General features: G+C 39.1%; 4 protein-coding genes across 4 annotated transcripts; 1 reads left to right on the plus strand and 3 right to left on the minus strand.

Moving 5' to 3' along the window:
* Positions 1-26: 26 nt before the first annotated feature.
* LOC110959478 (UDP-glucuronosyltransferase 1A5-like) lies at positions 27-3,031 on the minus strand. Its single transcript, XM_051939832.1, has 2 exons — positions 2,873-3,031; positions 27-2,176 (listed from the first exon to the last, which is right to left on the minus strand). Exon 2 carries the CDS (start codon positions 2,165-2,167, stop codon positions 566-568), a length of 1,602 nt encoding a protein of 533 aa, XP_051795792.1. The 5' UTR covers positions 2,168-2,176; positions 2,873-3,031; the 3' UTR covers positions 27-565.
* A 1,999-nt stretch (positions 3,032-5,030) lies between these two features.
* Positions 5,031-12,028, plus strand: LOC110959479 (endonuclease domain-containing 1 protein-like). The gene is made up of 2 exons (XM_022206359.2): positions 5,031-5,515; positions 7,700-12,028. The coding sequence occupies exons 1-2, from the start codon at positions 5,252-5,254 to the stop codon at positions 8,318-8,320; spliced, it is 885 nt and encodes a 294-aa protein (XP_022062051.1). The 5' UTR covers positions 5,031-5,251; the 3' UTR covers positions 8,321-12,028.
* A 382-nt stretch (positions 12,029-12,410) lies between these two features.
* LOC110959506 (DELTA-stichotoxin-Hcr4a-like) lies at positions 12,411-15,771 on the minus strand. Its single transcript, XM_022206389.2, has 3 exons — positions 15,679-15,771; positions 15,473-15,604; positions 12,411-12,929 (listed from the first exon to the last, which is right to left on the minus strand). Exons 2-3 carry the CDS (start codon positions 15,574-15,576, stop codon positions 12,479-12,481), a joined length of 555 nt encoding a protein of 184 aa, XP_022062081.1. The 5' UTR covers positions 15,577-15,604; positions 15,679-15,771; the 3' UTR covers positions 12,411-12,478.
* A 277-nt stretch (positions 15,772-16,048) lies between these two features.
* LOC110959505 (DELTA-sagatoxin-Srs1a-like) lies at positions 16,049-19,486 on the minus strand. Its single transcript, XM_022206388.2, has 3 exons — positions 19,090-19,486; positions 17,450-17,571; positions 16,049-16,561 (listed from the first exon to the last, which is right to left on the minus strand). Exons 2-3 carry the CDS (start codon positions 17,551-17,553, stop codon positions 16,135-16,137), a joined length of 531 nt encoding a protein of 176 aa, XP_022062080.1. The 5' UTR covers positions 17,554-17,571; positions 19,090-19,486; the 3' UTR covers positions 16,049-16,134.

A 19,486-nucleotide genomic window follows, 5' to 3' on the forward strand; every position in this document is an offset into this window, starting at 1 on the left:
GAACATAAATAGAACCAGCCAAGCAATTTCTTTTTAATGTTTTATTTTCATCAAGTATTTTGTCTTCAAGCAATAATCCGCAACAAATTTTGCAGCATCAATCGTAAAATGTTGATTTTCTCTTTAAAAAGATGTACCATGAAACACAGCAGATCAGTCCAATGTTAAATGTCACATCTGTGTACTGTAATTAATGGTATAAGTATAGTTACTGCAGTGGTACTACAAAATGCATGAAAAAATTTCTTATTTCTCCTTTCAAAGCATTGCATGTTTTCGCCTTTGTCGCATTTTTTGAGTGCATTGATTGAATGTGCTGATCCATAAAGCACCTGAGCACTGTAGTTTTTTTAGCAAACAATAGGAATAAATCGTGTTTGTCGGGGACTGTTTTCAGGTTTGGACACAACTGACGTTTTAACGCATCTTTGCAGCAGCAGGATGACAGATTAAGTCAAAGTAAACTGCAGTGTGTTTGCGGTATGATTGCTAGAATCAGGCTTTTCATTGAATTTGCTCAGTCAGAACAATCCACAATATCATCAGGATATTTTATGTAGTTAAGTCACTCCTGCTTCGGTTTTCTTCTCCAGCAAAGTCGAAGGCATAGGAATCGTATGGATCCTACTACAGCAGCCGTCAGTGCCAAGAAGACGACCAGGAAAAAGCAGAAAACATCCACCGAATGATAGACGTACCAGGGCAGCTTATAGGACTCAGTGCGCAAATGTGAAGCTCCTTTGTGTCGAATGACAAACTCGATCCAGTGAATCGCAGCATCCAGAGGATGAATCGGTCGGTCCCGATGGAGAGCCGACAGTCGCTTAATGTTGTCTTTGTAGGACGGATTGTGGAGAACTTCTTGCAGAGTTTCCAGGAAGTTTTGGCGGGTGATTTTAACCGCCTCCACCGTCTTAGCAGCTCCGCGAGTTTCCAACCTGAGAACGTTTTCAAACTGGTCAAACTGTAGTGGCATGCCGACAAACGGGACTCCGTGGTAAATGGCCTCATAGATGCTGTTGGTGCCACCATGGCTCACGAAGGCTCGGACCTTGGGGTGACCCAGCAGGTCATTCTGGGGCATCCACTTCACCAGGAGGGTGTTGTTGCCCACGTTGTTGGGGCGTTCGCCAGCGTGCCTCCATATCACCTTTTGGGGAAGTTGGGCAAAGGCAGCTGCGATTTCTGAAGTGATCTCCAGCGGCAGACCTTTGACCAGCGTCCCCAGAGCCATGACGATGACGCCGTGATCTCCAGAACTCTCAACAAACTCCTCCAACTCTGACGACAGCGGCTCCGATGGTTTACACTGAAACCCACCGATGTAGACTATGTTGGGCATCGTTGGCCGAGGAAACTCAAACACAAAGTCCACCCTCATGAGCCAGATGTCGGCGCCCTGAAGAAGGTGATAGAAGTTCACGTCGGGACCAAAGTATCTGTCCGCCAGTTTGTCATAGTGAGAGCACACGATGAACTTGTCGATGGCGGTGTTCATGCCGTAGAGCAGCATGTTTTGGAGTCTTTGCCAAAACGTCATCCGGTCAGACGCAACGTATCCATTAGTCGGAACATACGACGGTGGAGATGGAGCCGCCACAAAATGTGCTTCTCCACTGGTGATCCACTTCACATTATAAACCACCGGCAGCTTCAGTTCGTGAGCCACCAGAACTCCGATAGGCACCCCTGGGTCTATCAGAGCCATGTCAAACTTAGTGTCATGAAGTCTCCGCATTATTTCTTCGTTTTCGAATATTTTCACCACCACCTGGCTGGCCTGTTCGTGGATCTCTGACAGCATGCCAAAAGAGTCCCAGAAGAAGTTCAACAAGCCCATTAAGGACATTCCTTTCTGGAACTCCAACATCTTGGCAAGGTAGGTGACATAGTAGTCTTCGTTCTCGATGCTCCTGGCTTCAGGTAGGGTGACGGTGATGGAGCTGTAATGGGGGCTGCTTTCTTTGATGTACCAGCTGGTGGAGGTCCTGACCACCGTGATGTCGTGGCCTCTGGCGTGGAGGTTCTGAATCAGCAAGTTCATGTTGACCCAGTGGCTGCCGTCCACCGGAAACACCAGGATTTTCCCACCGAGGACGCCGGGACTCATCAGGAGAGACAAACTCCCCACCAGAAGGAGAAGAGGGACTCCTGGAAGGCTCCCCATGGATGAACTCTGAAAAAAAAACAAGAGAACTTAAACATTTTTTTTACTAGTCAGTATATTTAAATAACTCAAATAGGAAAATCTACAAAATAACAGTGAATTGTTCCCCTCCCAAAAAAAATGTTCAAAAAATGTTTACAGTGAACAAACCAGTCAGATAAACTCTAAAAGACAAAAGCATGGAACTGTTTTTTTCAAGATAAAAAGCTTTAAAAATGCAGTTATGACGAGCTGAATAAGAACAGTGCATCACAGGGTGAATAAACTGCTGCTAGAAAATGATTGAACACAGCTGTAAATGATGAATGGGATTCCTTCGTGTACGTAACTTAAAATGTCTTTTTACAGCTGCTCAGCCTTTTGAAGGAGGCGACGCTATAAAAATTAATTTTTAACAGTCTATGTTATCTCATTCTGCTTGTGCTCCTAAATACAGTTGTGCATTTTCATACCTCTGAATCCCCCTTTTTTCCTCCATGGTTTCTGATTTGCACAAAGTAAAATAAACACACGGCTGCAGGAATGCATGCAGTAAAGTCCAGAAGAATGCATGTGCTGAGTAATGCCTGGTCTTACTACTGATCTAATCTCCTCATCTGCATTCAGCTGGGACTTGCTAACAAGCTAAAAGTTTTCTTCCTGTCTCCTTTGCTCAGAAGTGCTGTGTAGGCCTTTAAGTTCTGTAGAAACAGTGTTGAAACCCACCTTAAATCCAGCAAAGAAACAAACTCTGAAGCATCCGTGCTCAACTGCAGCTCAGCGTCTGTTTGCAAAAGAACCTAAAGCCCGATTATTGTGTTATGTAAAGAAAAGAGAGGAGTGGTGCGTGACTGTGTGGACTTAGCACACATGTGGGAGGAAAGACAAACAGTTTTCCATCAGAGACCGCCCTCTAACTGTGCAGCAGTAACACGATATTTTCATCTAAACAGAGCAGAAGGAAGGAAATCTGGCTGCTGCAACTGGAACAAGGAGCTCATTTAGAGGCCGGAACAAAACTTTCTGCAGCTGCTGGTGATTTCACAAACCTTTTGAATGCTTTTGACCTGTGACTGAACCACGAGGACACCTGCACCATGAAATATATGAGCATTAAATACTTCTTTTACTCACCTGATCTAGGGCATCAAATGCACAATTTCTCTAGAAAAATACAATAAAAACAATATGACACAAGGCAAAAAAAAATTCTTCTTGCTATGATAGTAAATGATGTTTAAGTGGTGAAAGAAAATGACTTTCAATTCATTTCAATCCATTTAATGTCTACTCGGCTGCAATAAAAACAGATTTGTGTAATTAGGAATTAATTTCGAAACAACTTTCAAAGTTTGATTTTCACATGTTTAGTTGCTAACAATTCTCAGAGCTGCATTTATATGATGTATTCTATCATTTTAGTTGATGAGCAGCCGGTTTCACACGTAAACAAACTGCAGATTCAGGTGTCACACAGCAGGGGGCGCTGCAGGAAGGAGTTCACCAGTCGTAACCATAATTTTATTTTAAAGAATTTACCGTAAAATTATACTGTTTTACTCCATTTAAATCAGCTAGAAATGTTATTATTTTACAGTTGTATATTAAGTATCGAAAATTTAAGGTGTCAAGTGTAAAATAACTGCCGCTGCTGTTATTTTACAGATTTTTCTTGTTTAATTAAATTACTAATAATAACTGATAACACCACAGGGAGAAAAAAAATATGTTTTTTTAAATTATATACAGGGCGACACAAAAAAATAGAAACTTTTTAACAATCCAATAAAACCAAGAGTGATGGAAGAAAAATATTTTATTCATAGTAATTGAAACCTTAAAACATGCCATTTAAGAAACAATGATGGAATTTTCATTTTTTAAAAATTACTTCCTGTAGATGGCGTCCTCCTGTACGAATGCATTCTTGAAGTCTGCTTTTGAGATTCCTCATAATTGACCGCTGCAACATCTCAGCTGGGACACTGTGAATTTCATCCTGAATTCTCTGTTTTAACTCATCCAGAGTTCTTGGTCGAGTCCTGTACACTTTACTCTTGAGATAGCCCCAGGTAGATTTCAAGAATGCATTCGTACAGGAGGACGCCATCTACAGGAAGCAATTTTAAAAAATGAAAATTCCATCATTGTTTCTTAAATGGCATGTTTTAAGGTTTCAGTTACTATGAATAAAATATTTTTCTTCCATCACTCTTGGTTTTATCAGATTGTTAAAAAGTTCCAGTTTTTTTTTGTGTGTGTATATATATATATATATATATATATGATTTTAAAATATCTAAATATTTTTGTCATGGGTTTTTTTTTCTTTTGCTTTTCTTATATAGATTTACGCAATTTTATTAGATTACAGATTATGTCTGGTAAAATCAAACTATTTAAATTAAATCAAGATGTTATTATTGTACAGATATTTGCTGTTATTTTAAAGATATGGTTTGAAAAATGTCAAGCGTTTTTTTTAACCATTATTCCAAAAAAAATGCTGTTTTGTCAAGATTTAGATCATTCAGATATCTGTTAAAATTCGAGGAAATCTGTATTTTTACAAGTAGTTATTTGTTCTTTTACAACATTTGACCGTAATACTACACTATTTTACTGCATTTTAATCAACTAAAAAAATCATTATTTTACAGATTTTTTGCAATTTTCACATTTTTTTTATAGATTTTGAACATTACAATATTCTACTTTCTTTTAACATATTTTTAAGTCTTGCTGCCAGGATTTTTTAGTGTTTTTTTTTGCAGTTTATGTGGAATTAAAGTGATGCATGAGTTATTCTTATCATCCACTGTAATGGGGAATTCTGTATAATAATCCAGAGTATATTTGGCACGTTGGTTCAGTGAAAGGTCTGACTTATTTGCTGAAGTGCAGACATCCCTGTTGGCAAATTCAGTGGTTTTGCTTCCTGTAAAAAAGAAACAAACCTGAAACTAAAGTTCAAAATGCTTCTGCTTTTAGACAGAGGCCAAGTGTTACTGAAAAGGGAACATCTGTCCATTAATTCCTCAGAGTTTGTGTCTGTGGAGGACATGACAGGTCTCTAAACATTGAACTGTAGATTACGAAATCAAAATGCTTGGCGTTATGCTCGTCCTGGTCTTCGCCACCGGTCGCTGTGCAGCTGACGTCGGGGATTTCGCTCCATGTCTGCAGTTCTTCTACAGCTCTTGGCCTCCTAAAGGTTTGATGGGAACCCCGATCTGCCAGCGTTATTACAACCAGCACCGCTTCGCCACGCTGTACAGCCGACCTCGCCGCTCGCCCTGGTTCTCGGCTTATTTGTACTCCATTCCTGCAGGAAAAAGGCCTTCAGCGTCCTGGAAGTTTGAGCCACAGGTGAGCGGGGATTTAAAATGAGTGTATCTGCAAAGACCAACAGGTTGCACATTGACATTGCTCTTTAAAAAGGCGCCACCGTTTATAGGAGCCAGTTCAGCAGCAGTTATGCAACATTTCAGACTGTGGTTTTCAGCAAATAATAAAATGAGGAAACGAGTCCCAGTGAAAGAGAACAGTTTGATCCGATCACACTCTGTTTGCTCTGCATGGGGTAAATGATACTGAACTGTCAGTGGTTTTACATCTGTACAAATGTTTCAGCAAGGGTGTCAAAAAAAATGTCAAACAACTGGCATAAATTCAGAAAGTGTGGAAAACAGCAAATATCTGTAAACTAATTTTATTTTTGCCTGATTTAAATAAAGTAAAAAACCAAGAGGCATATTCCTACTTCACCCAATTAAATGAAATCTAATTTACTGATAGAGCTAAACCTTTCAAGATGCAAATATTTTAATGAGCTTTGTTCAAGTGTGTAACGTGCCTTGAACATCAATATCATGGGATATATTTTAGTTTTAATGCCAAAACTGCACTGGTCTATCATGTAGAGTAACAGAAATTAGTTTTTATGCCTATATTTTGATACAAAGATGTTGGAAAAATTAATTTTGACCTACCTTTATGGATTTGAAGGACTTGTACCTCTGAAAATATTTATCATATAAAAGTGGCATTTTACATGGCTCTGCATGGTAGCATATACTGAAGTTATTGTACAAAAAAATCTGTGGGTTCTGAGGGGATCAGGTGAGATTTTTTTTTTCGGATTTGGTTGATTTTATGTCCAAACTCGGTAGTTGTTTGAGCTGTAGTACCTGGTCATGCCACCAGGTGGAACCTCTTGCTCAGGCGTAAACTAACCGTGACGTCACCCGTTGGTTTCAGCGCTGAGAAAATGAAACCCGGATTTTGCTACTTCCTGGTTGCCTGGTTTTGGATTTTTTGGAGCCAGTGACATAAAAAGCGTCATCAAACAGGCTGGACTGGAGAGCAACTAGGGGCAGGATTGGCTGAGGACTCTCTTACTGCGCCCACGTTTTACCGCAGAGGCTTCTGTTGCTGTCTATCAAGTATAGCCACGCCCCCTGGCTCCGCCAAATTAACGATTTATTTAAAATTCAGTATTGATTTATTTTAAGATCGGCCACCTGATCTCTCATTTTGACCATGAAAACTAACGGGAAAAAAATCCTGAGCTGTAGAAAATCAGTCTATCAAATTTTATTTTTTCCAAACATGAATTGGGGTCTATGGAGAAAAAGCTTTTTGGAGCCAACCCTAGCGGACGGCGTGATATTGCAAGTTTTTGACACTTCCGGGTTGGCTTCAATTCTGGAGCCAGATGCTACGTCCATCTTTATATACAGTCTATGCTCTTGCTGTTTAATGTTGTAGTTCATGGGCAGTTTTGTGTTGGTAAGCAGAAAATATTGTGGGAGTTGGCTCGTAAAGGTGCACTATGACAGAGTCTCTGTCATGGTGCTCCTTTACAGAGACTACTATGGGCTCAGTGACCTTAGACCAGCAAACAAGTCTTAACTGATAGAGGTAAAACTTTCAAGATCCAAATATTGTGATGAGCTTTGTCAAGTGTATAACCAACCTTGAATGTCAGTACCATGGGATATATCTTAGTTTTAACGGCAAAACTGCATTGGCCTATCATGTAGAGTAACAGAAACCAGATTTTATACCTATTTTTGGCTACATAATTCATGACTACACATACTCAAGCTATTGTACAAAAAATGTGTGGATTACGAGGGAGTCAGGTGGGAACTTTAATCAGATTTGGTTGATTTTATATCCAAACGCTGTAGTTGGTCGAGCTGTAGTACCTGGTTGTGCCACCAGGTGGAGCCTCTTGCTGTTTAATACTGTTGTGGGTGGGCAATTTTCTATTCTACAGTTCATCAGTTTCCTTTAGCAGACGCTTTCATCCAAAGCGACATACATCTAAAAGTAGATATAGATATTGGTAAGCACAAAACATTGTGGGAGTTAGCTAGTAAAGTAAGCCCATAGTAGTCTCAGTAATGGCGCTCCTTTTCAGAGATTATTATATAATTTACTGACCTCAGGCCACTAAGCCCACAGTAGTCTACTACAGCTACCATTTGGCTGACTGACCTCAGGCCACTAATGGCAATTTGTTAACATCGCTGCTTTCTGTCCTAGTTGGCGTATCCAGGAGCTGATGGCAACATGATCCCATTCCCGCCAGGCCCTCTGGACCAGAATGTGGTGGAAAGCCAGGCGGTGGATCTGGACTACATCAACTCCACCTACTCTCGGGGCCACCTGAACCCCAGCCTTCACCACCAGAGCCGTGAGATGCGCTCGGCCACCTTCACCCTCACCAACGTGGTTCCTCAGAAGGCTGGATCCAACGATGGGCCCTGGGAGTTCCTGGAGCAAGACGTCAACAACACCTTAGCAGCCTACTGTCTTGGGGAGGCCTACATAGTCACGGGCATCATCCCATACCGGAACAATGAGCACTGGCTCAAGAATCACCGTGTGGCAGTACCGGAATATCTTTGGTCTGCCTACTGCTGCCCAAACTACAACCACAGTCTCCCAGAGCAGCTGAGCGACGCCTTTCCAACATATGCCGCCGTTGGACGCAATGACCCCAACAGCACCGAGGAGATTGTACCAGTTAACAAGACGGCTAAGAGGCAGTTCAGAGGCTATGATGTGAGACAAATGTCCCTGGAAACGCTGGAGATGTACCTGAAGGACAGGTTCAACACTGTCGTCAGTGTTTTCTATGAGCAGTGCTCCGGATCAGGCTGATCCTGGATGAATTATGCAGATCATGAGTTGTGGAAAAGTGCTGTAACTGAACTTAAAAACACCAAATCCAGAAAATTAACTGAAGAGTTTTCAGGTTTATTCAACACATGCACTTCCTGGAGGTCATTAAGCATCACAAAAGATGTTGTCATTGTGCCTCTTTACTAGTTAAAGCCCCACGATGTTCTCTGCTTGTCAACATGGAAATGCCAACCTCCTGTGGTCGCGATAGCATTAAACAGTAAGAGGTTGGTGGAATAATCAAGTATTACAGCTAATCTACTTTAATGGTGTATTATCCAGGAAAATTATATCTGATTGGGACTTAGCAGATACTGTGGGTTTACTCTGGCAGCAATTTTGTTTGTTGGTAAGCAGAAAACATTGTGGGAGTTTAGCTAGTCAAGGAGCACCATGACATAGACTTCTATGAAACTTAATGACGTCCAGCCGACAAACACTTGTTGAAATAAACTAGTGCATTAAGCATACATCTCAACAAAACATCTGCTAGCTGTTTTCACTGTTTTATTTTCACATTTATGCATGACAACAGATATCAATTACTTCATACCTCCCAAAATGTGTATTTATCCTTGTATGATGTTTCATTTCCATATAGTTTGGCTTCTTGTCTGTAAATTTAACACATAGTCTACTCCATGTTTTGTTCAGCTTTTCTAAAAGTCTTAGTGAACTTTTAACTTTATACTAACAATTTTGGAAATGATAAATTTCCTAAAAAGTTCTTCGAATAATAGATTTATACTTTAACACGTTATCAAACCTTCTCAGAGCCAGTGTTGTGAGAACATTCCCTGCTAGCTGGGTTAGGAGCAGTAATGTGTTGGAAATAATTAACTATGAAACATGTTATCAGCCTTTAATCTTGTTAGTTACTGTCTGAACTCAGAGCAGGGAACAGTACATAAAATATGCTTCCTTTGTTAAATAGTTCTTTATTAAGAAACCATGGAGATCCTTTAGAAGTATGAACACTATTTACTGTAGATAAAACTTAGCAATAATCAAGTTAATCTGAGCTTAGTCTGTCTGAATATCTGACATAATTTATTCCATTATCATACACAGTGATATTTTTTTTTTTTTTTTTTTTTTACAGCCCAGCTTAACAAGTCACCATGACAACAGGTGTGTAAGAGTGCATGTTTGTTTCATAGGTGTAACTATGGTTGTAGGTGGAAGTTCACAACCTGCTTTCAGGTGAGATTCATGGTGAAATGAGCCCGCAGATTTATCAACCTGCCCATTGTTTGAAAATAAATCAAAAAGATCTAATTGAATCGTCCTTTAGACACATATTAAAACTGTTTACACACAAGAAAACACAACAAGTTATCCAGACCGGAACAAATCAACTGACCCAGACTGGTGGTGACAGCATTGTTATGTGAAGCACGGTGGTGGCAGCATCATGACGTGAAGCACGGCGGTGGCAGCATCATGACGTGAAGCACGGCGGTGGCAGCATCATGACGTGAAGCACGGTAGAGGCATCATGATGTGAAGCATGGTGGTGACATCATGATGTTTCTCAGCAGCAGGTCCTGGAAGGCTTGTAAAGGGTGAGGGTAAAATTATTGCAGCAAAGTCTAGAGAAATCATGGATGCAGTCTGAAGAGAACTGAGACTTGGAGAAGATTTATTTTCCATCCAGGTGATGAGTTGAAGCAAACAACCAGAACTCCACAGAAATGGTTTAAAGACAACAAGGTGAATGATTCTGATTGCAGCCTATCAATGCTGTAGTTTCAGCCAAAGATGCATCTCCTAAATTCATTAAGATTCAGTGTTAAAGAACAAAAAAACATGAATGTTGTGTTTGAGTACAACTAGTATTGACATGCACTAAATACTTATGACCACCAGGTGGTGCCCTTGTGCAACAAATGTAAAAGGTGTAGATGAGTTGCTAAATGAACGAAAATCACACTTTAGAACCCTACTTTATGTAAGATATGGTGTTGGAACCTTTCTGAACAGCATTATCAGTGGTGGAAGAAGTAATCAGACACTGCATAACAAGTAAAAGTCATGCTTTCATAGAAAATACCTTGAAGTTAATTCTACTGGTTCCCAACCATGGGGTCCGGCCTCTTCGGGTCACTAGATAAATGTGAGAGGTCGTGTGATGGTTTATAAGGGTTGTGAAAAAGATAAAGAGAGCTCTGCTACACAAATTGGCAGGTTTGTAATTCATTTATGTGTGAAAAATTGCAATAGCTTTACCAATTTCAGCCAAATTATTCAAAAGTGAGGTGAGGTAAATGACTATTGTAGCTGGAAACGGCTGATTTTTAATGGAATATCTCCATAGGGGTACAGAGGAACATTTCCAGCAACCATCACTCCTGTGTTCTAATGCTACATTGTGTTAGCTGATGGTGCTGAAAGGCTCATTGATGATTAGAAAACCCTTGTGCAGCACATGGATAAAAGTGTGAGTTTTCATGGGAAACGTTAAATTGTCTGGGTGACGGTAGTGTACTTCATTACTTTCCACCACTGAAATTTGCTTTAAATGAAGAACTAAATAACAAACAATTGAAATGACTCATGCAGACCAACGTTTTGTTTTTTTTCTTCGATTCTGGAGGTCTTATTACTGTTTCTGCTCAGTGGTTGCTTCTCTGAGGTTTATTACAAATCTACTCTGGGGTGTTAGAGCCAGCTTTAGCCACCAGAAGGACTCATTAGTAGCAGACTTTCATATATGAGGCAACATTTGGACTACTGCCCACCTACATTTTTTCCTTAACTGCACAGAAAAGTGCTGATCTTTACTCTTTCGAGATCATTTGTTGCTTTCTGTTCCTTATGTCCATACCAAATGGTTAAAAAGGCTTTTATTTTGAAAGGTGTCACAGAAAGATTGGAAATTAACTGGGATAATGCATTAAGTCACATCTAATACAAGAAATCATATTTTTTCATTTTTGTCATCAACTTTGGATGCTGTGTCTTGCAGTTCTGCAGTTTTTTTTTTGAGTAATGACTTCAGTCTGTAAAAAATTGTCTTTCTGTGTCTTTCTCTTACTAGATATGATTCACTGTGCATCAGTCACAGTTAATTACTATAAAACGGGACTTAGACTGATTGTATCTGTACATTAAAACTTTTTTTTTTTACTAAATGGCCTAGAAATAATAAATTATTGAGATAATACACGCTGATGCACATTTTATGTTCTGCCACCAACGGATGCCACTTATATCATTTGAGTCATATGTTTTTTTTAATCAATTTTGTACGCTGTATTTTTCGAATTTAACTTCACAAAACACAAACATGTTGCTTTTTTCCTTTTCTCAATGCTTCTACTTGTCAGGGAATTTTAAAGCTGTTTTGAGAAGTGGAAGAAAATGATATAAGGACGGGAAAGGAACCAAAGAGGAAAGATTATTAATTTGCTCTGCAGTTTTTCTGCCCCTTTTGCATGGAAGACATTGTAGAAAGATTGGAAGCTAATAGAGTTAATCTGACTTTTAAATCCAAACTCTGAGTTCTTGACTCCACAGCATGCACTTGTAAATTTAATCTGTTTGTGTTTTGTTTTTTGCTAGTGTTTATTGTGTAACTGTGTTTTGTATTTGCTGCTGCCTGTCTGGGCTAGAACTAGCTTGAAAAAGAGCTTCTTGATCTCAGTGGGATTTCTGCTGGTAAAATAAAGGTTAATAATCCATCCATCCATCGTCTATACACCTCTTAATCCTCATTGGGGTCGAAGGGGGCTGGAGTCTATCCCATCTGACTTAGGATGAAGGTTTATCTGCAGGTAACAGTCTATCACAGGTCTACACATAGAGACAAACAATCACACTCACATTCACACCTACAAACAATTTAGAACCACCAGTTAACCTCAGCATGTTTTTGACTGGGAGGAAGCTGGAGAACCTGGAGAAAATCCATGTATGAACAGGTAGAACATGCAAATTCCATGCAGAAAGATCCCAGGAAGGCCGGGATGCCAACCAGGGATCTTCTAGCTGCAAGGTAACAGTCCTAACCACTGAATCCACTGTGCAGCCCTGAAGCTTAATAATAATAACAATAGAAACACTGGTGTTCTGTCGTATCAGATTTATTGCAGGTGTACAACACACAGCTGTGCAGGCGGGTTATCTGGACTCAGCTCAGTACTGCTGGTGCATCCCAGGAGAGAAGATCTTGTCCCAGATCTCCACCTTCATGATGCACCTGCCTGTCGGAGACATGGTGCCCTTGATGTCCAGGGAGGAGCCCTCGAAGGTGAGACCGCTGCCGTTGGACTCCTGACGCACAAAAGCCTTTGGCTCTTTGTTGTTGTACATATCTTTGTACAGCTTCTCGTCACACTCTGTGTCTTTGGGGTAGAGGCCCAGAGCGAACCAGTTCTTGTAGAAGTTGTAGTCGAAGGGCACCGAGAACATGATGGCCACCTTCTCACGGGCGCTGTTGCTTTGCCTCTCGAACAGGTCGTAGGTCAGGACGCCCACCGCCCCCGTCGACTTGCTCTTGATCTTGTCGAAGTTGCACAATTTGGTCATCTGAGGGCGAATGGTGGGTTGAGGTGGACTGTGGACATCACCACTGTCCAGGTAAACCCTGCAATGAACAGGAAAGAGACAAAATGTGTTTTTAATAAAAGGCAGGTTTCTAAAGACTTTAATCGGTAAATAAATCATAAATAATTTTGAAGATACAGACTGATGCACATTTAGATTTTCTTTTCATTTCTACAGTCAGCATGTAAATTGTTCCCATTTCCACAGGTTTTACTGCGTATTGTAATAACTGTGACTTAACAGAACAAGGACAATCTGTTAAAAAAAGAAAAATATTATATATACAGATATGAAAGCTGTACAACAGTGAATTACTTTTTAAAAAAGAAATACAGATTTTCTGTGCACTTAAGGCAAGTTTTTTGATTTTAGTTTTTCACAATGAGCATAAAGTAAATTCATACTTTTTGAGGATTTTACTAGATATAATCTACAATATCCCAATAAAAGAGAAAATCTGTGAAATAACAGTACATTCCTAAAGACAAATCACAGCTAACAGCAAATCTCTGCAGAATAACAACACTTTTTGCTCATTTAAATTCAGTAAAAAAACATTTTTAATTTTTTTTACAGTTTAAAAAAATTAATGTGGACATTTTTTGCTAATTTATGTACAGTAAATGTATTTATCTATACATATATTTATATCAGGGGTGAAAGTAGTTTTAAATTCTTGCCAGAACTATTAGTAATATTTCCGGGCTGTTCTGGCTTACTTTCACCCCATTCTGTCAATGCTAACCATTGTAAATCCAGTTTAAAGTTTTTCAGCCAATCACAAGAACGTGTGAAATTTCAGGCGTAATTTATTGCTCGCCCCGTGCGCTTATTCACGTCTATTGACTGGTTGTGGAAAATGTCCCAGTGCAATAAATCAAACGCACCTATTTGCTATTGGCTGCTACTGGCCATAACAATCGCTGTGTTATGGAAGTAGACACGCATGCGCACTCACATACTGCTGAGTGAACTCCGGTCGATATCTATGGATAGCAGGCTGCCAGGCAGCGTACCGGCGTATCCATAGATACCGGTGGAAGAGCAGCGTACCGCCACCAGATCTTTTGCCAGTACGCAGTTCCGGACCATTCCGGCTTACTGTCACCCCTGATTTATATATGTATGGATATATTTACTGTGTATAACTACACACCACACATTATTATTATTATTATTATCTTGGTCACCAGCAGATGGCGCTCAAGTCACATTTAAGACATAAAATCTTTATTTTTTTGGTCAGCTTTGGACACGGCATCTTACAAATTTAATTTCACATAGACTCTGTTCTGCACTTTTTTGTAGCTGTGCTCTGCATGTTAACGATGATTTTAGTCAGTGATGTCAAAAAATTATCTTTCTATATTTTTCTCTCGTTAGATATGATTCACTGTTCATCAGGCACAGTTCATTACTGTAAAATGTGACTTAGACTGATTTTATCCGTTTATTAAAACCTATATTTTTCATTAAACAGCCAAGAAATAATAAATAATTCAAATAATACAGGCTGAAGCACATTTTATAATCTTAATATTTCTGTTGTAATTTTCTTGGCCACCAGTGGATGGCGCTCAAGTGGCATCCAGTACGTGATGGTGTCTGTTCTTTTATTAACTGGCGACTGTGTTTTTTTTTAATGGTCATATTTGTCAGAGAAATATGAAGATGTTTTGACAAGAGGAAGAAAAAATATGATAATGACATGAGAGGAACCAGAGAGGGAAAAATGCAGCTTTTTAAAGAAAGAAGTATTAAACTAAATCCAGAAGTCTCTGCAGTATATATTTTGCCATTTTCTGTTATTCTGTTTTGCCGTTTTCCTCACCAGACATGGTTCACTGTGTATCCACCGCAGTTATTAGGAAAGATTAAAGAATAGAATAGAACAGAATAGAATAGAACAGAATAGAAAGAGTACAGTTCCCAGGATAAAGCGGTGTATAGAGAATGGATGGATGGAGTACAGTTCCCACCATCATAAATACATATAAATCAGCAAAAATGTGCAGTAAATAAAAATTAACAATAAGAAAAACTGCAACATTTTCTATGTAAAGAAAGTGTAGATCTTAAAGTGTTTTATGTGTAATGAGAAGAGCCTTGCAATAGCAGTAAGGACATGTAAAGCAACCAAAAGGGGACACAAAATGACCAAAAAATGCCAAAAAAAAACGACTTTACAACACAAAATAAATTTTAAAAAAGATGCAAAATGAAGAAAAACCTCTTGGAATCTGTGACTTTTTTTCTATGAATTTAGTTGAAAAAGAAAGAGTTCAGTTCCCACCACAATAAATACAAATAAATCAGCAAAAATGTGCAGTAACTGAAAAGAAACAATTTAAAAAAATGCAAAATGTTCCATATAAAGAACATCCAAATGTTAAAGGGATTTATGTGTCGTGTAATACACACTGATGCAGACTTTGTTGTAATTTATGTATCGTATGTAATTTTATTTTATAGTACACAGACATTTTTTCTTCAACAAAAGAAGGAAAATTTACATAAAGTGTCTGCACTGACTGTGTGTTTAAACCTCAGACTGATCAGATGAACGCGGTGGTTTGGACTCACTTGGGGTCGATGAGGCAGTAGTTGTTGGTCAGGTTGGTGATCTCGATGGTGATATTTCGTCGGCTCGTCTGGCTGGCAGCCAAAGCTTCCGCTGAGTCGCTCATGGTGCAAAGGTTGAAGTGAACTCAAGATCTGTGGAGAAGTTTAACAGAATCCGTCAGCGGCTCTGAAAAACATCAGCCGGAGAACCTTCAAACTCAGCTTACCTGTCCGGATCACGGGTGCGATGCTCGCTGCCGGGCTGTCAGACCTGAAGTGTCGTCTTTTGGAGGCGTCCTGATGGAGACGGTGAAGTGTCTCCACCCCCAGAACACACCTGAACCCCGTCACACCCAAACGCCCCACCTCAGGAATGAACCAGGAGGCGTACAGACAGAAGGCGCAGCCAAGAAAAACAATGCAACTGTAGTTTTTTTGTTCCCGCACCGAGACGAGCAGGTTTGTTGAGCTTCCTCGTCTCTCATGCGCCACACCTTTCCTCTGACAGTTTGCTGCCTGCATGTCAAAACAACCTCTAACTTCAAGACAAGTGTGATTCATGAGCTCAGATGAACAAAGAAATACCAAGACAAGAAATGGATTCAACTGTTTTTTTATTCATTTAAAGCACCGATACAGTGGAAGGACTTTTAGGAACATCTGCATCGACTCGTTTTATCCCCTCAGCCCAACCTGTCGTACAGCTCCAGCTTGATAATGGCCTTGCCCTCGTTGGACATGCAGGCCCTCACGTCCATCGTCTTCCCCCTGTGCACCACGCCCGAACCGTCGGCCTCGTGGCGGACGAAGCTTTTCTGGTCCTTGTCGTTGTACATCTCGTCGAACAGCTTCTTATCGCAGGCTCGCTCGCGCTCGTAGAGGCCAATCCCTAGCCAGTTCTTGTAGAAGTTGTAGTCGAACGGCACAGAGAACATGACCGCCATCTGCTCACTGAACTGGCGGGTGCGCATGTTGAACAGCTCGTAGGTCAGGATGCCCACAGCGCCCGACGCTGTGTTGTCGTCCTTGGTGAAGGAGCAAACCTCAGGCCTGTTGAGTCGTACGGTGGGCTGCGGTGGGTTGAAGGAGAAGCCGCTCTCCATGTGAACCCTGAAACATACGAAGAAGGAGGAAGAGTGAGTGGGTTGATGGTACTCTGTAAAACAACTACCAAAACAGACACAAAATGACCAAGAAGAGACAAAAAGTTACCTAAAAAAGACGCAGAAGAACATAAGAAATTAAAAATCATAAAAATGAGACGCATAAAAGTAGCATCATCCAAAAGGAGACGAAAGGACCAAAAACAGACAAAAATAACAATAAAAGCACACTGACAAACAAAAACAGAGGCAAAAGAACCAAAAAAAGACCAGAAATTACCTTAAAGTGAAAAAAGTGACTTGGAAGAAACACAAAATAACAAAAACCAGAAGCAAAACAACCAAAGAGACAATGAGTAAAAAGAGACAAAAATCCCCAAGAGATTACAAAAAATGAAAAACAGTCAAAAAAATGACTCCAGACAACCACAAAGAGACAAAAATTATGATAAACAAACAAACGACAACTAAGAAGACACACAAAAAATCAAAGAGAAATGCAGAACATCCTAAATGAGACCCCCCACCCCCATCAAGAGACTTAAAATAGAAGTAAAGACATGGAAAACAACCAAACAGAGACAAAATGACCAAAATATGACTTTAGCAAGACACAAAATCAACAAAACCTCCTCAAATCTATGACTGTCCTTTGTCGGGAGGGTGGGGCTTTACTGAACTCATCCAGGGTTTAAACTATTTAAAGTGTTCGGTTTCAGTTTATTGATCCAACATGTTAAAGACACAAACGTTTGAGTGGATTTTTTGTCTAGTTTCACTCATTTGAGCCTCGATGTTGGACGGTAAACGTCTCTTTGATATAACCGAACAACGTGGTGCGTCTGTAAATGTGAAGCTAGACCGTGTTTCAGGTAAACGGTCTGGTGTTTCTTACTTTGGGTTGACCAGACACATGTCACTGGTGATGTTGGTGATCTCGATGGTGCAGTTCCGGTTGGTGGTCAGAGTGTGGGAGTGGGACTCTGCAGTGTCAGGCATGGTGGCAGCTGGAAAAGGCTATCAGAGGTGGAGTGAAAAGATGTAAACATAAGGAAAAACCGTCGTCAAATGTTCAGGCGAGGGTACAAAAGTCAACTTTGCTGCTTTAGATGAACCTTTAAATTGTTTTTGATGGGTTTAGTTAACACAAAATTGCATCAACTTATTAATTGCTGGTGATTTAAACTCAAATTTTTGTATCAGTTAATTTGAAACTAAATTCAACTTGATGAAACTTAATAAAACTAAATTTTTAAACTATTATTTTTTCACCTTAAGGTTCCCTCCTCTACGTACTGAACACTGGAGCAGTTTATTTTTAAAAAATCTTTAAAAAATGTCATAAATATATAGACTTTGAAAATTGTGGTTCCTAATTATTGTAATTAAATAAAAAATATTATTTTACAATCCCTATAAAAAACGTTAAGTGGTAGTTTAAATTACACAGTAAAAAATTATGAAATATTATAATGTTAAAAAACAATTACAGCAAATAAATACACTGTAAAAAATATGGAAAAAACAAATGAATAAAAAAGTATGGAATACTATAATGCTTAAAAAATTGCCAAAAAAGTAAAAAATAACAAAAAATATCTCTCAAAAAATTTCTTTCTCAGATTTAAATACAGTCAAGCTGCAATTATATTTTCAAACGTTATTTTAAAAAATGACAATTTTTGCGGGCATTATTTACAGTTATTCAGTTTATTTTACAATCAACATGTAAATTATTATTATTTTCACGGGTTTTACTGCTTATTATGATAATTGTAACTTAACAAAAAAAAACAGCTTTTAAAAATATTATTTATACATATATTATAGCTGTACAACTATAAATTAATTCATATAATTCATATTTTTCTTTAAGACATTGTGCGAACTCATGGCATGTTTTTTTGCTTTTCATTTTTTATAGTGAACATAAAGTGAATTTCCAGAGGTTTTACTCGATATTTCTGTAATGCAACAAAAACAAAATCTGTAAAATAACAACAAATTCTCGAAAAAAATCTTAGTTAAAGCTTTTATTTTTACAGTATAATCGTAATGTATTAAAGCTTAAAATTCAACATCTAAAAATGAGTCACATTTTTCAATTTTTAATATATATTTTTGTCTTTCAGTTATCTGAAAATGTCTGCAAACTAAAAAAAAATGCTTATTTAAATACAGTTAAAAAAATTTTACCGTCAAACACTGCAGCCAAACAAATATAATAACAATTTTTAAAAATGATGTGGACATTATTTTCATCAGTGTTTTTCATAGATATTGTGTAAATTCCTGCTTTTTTCAGTGATTTTACTAGAGAGTACATGCAATTTTAGAAATGAAAGATCTGTTCATTTTTTACAGTGTACCTTTGATTATAAAGCAAAAATTAATTAATTTAACTTAATGCAGCTTATTGGTTGGACACAGTTTCGTTAGAGGCTTTCACAACTCAGAAACATTTAATATTTTCACAGAGGCAAATGCTACACAAACACAAAAACTGCATGAAAACGTCAAAACGGCAGCACTTACTTTGCTTTCTGTCGCTTGCACTGGAAGGCAGAAGGTCCTTTGAGAGCAGATCAGCGTTCAGTTTGGAGACGAATCTAAAGCCCCGCCCTCCTGGTCACACCTGAGCTCCAGGTGGGTGCTCCTCTGCTGACAGACATGTCGTCCAAACAGGGCGTGATCACCTCCATCTGGAGCCTAATGACAGATGAGAAAATTAAAGTACAACAGTTAGACAGTTGTCTAAGAGGAAACCTGAATATCTGCTGAGGAACCACACCCGACATGATTCATGCTTGATGAAGAACAAACCGTCAGGACCGGTTCTCCTGGTGATCAGGGGCGCCGAAAAGGGGGGGAAAGGGGAATGATTCTAGGGGCCCATCATTTTAATACTGACAAAATGAATATGGCACTATCT

Source organism: Acanthochromis polyacanthus, chromosome 19, assembly GCF_021347895.1.
Source record: "Acanthochromis polyacanthus isolate Apoly-LR-REF ecotype Palm Island chromosome 19, KAUST_Apoly_ChrSc, whole genome shotgun sequence".
Lineage (NCBI taxonomy): Eukaryota > Metazoa > Chordata > Actinopteri > Pomacentridae > Acanthochromis > Acanthochromis polyacanthus.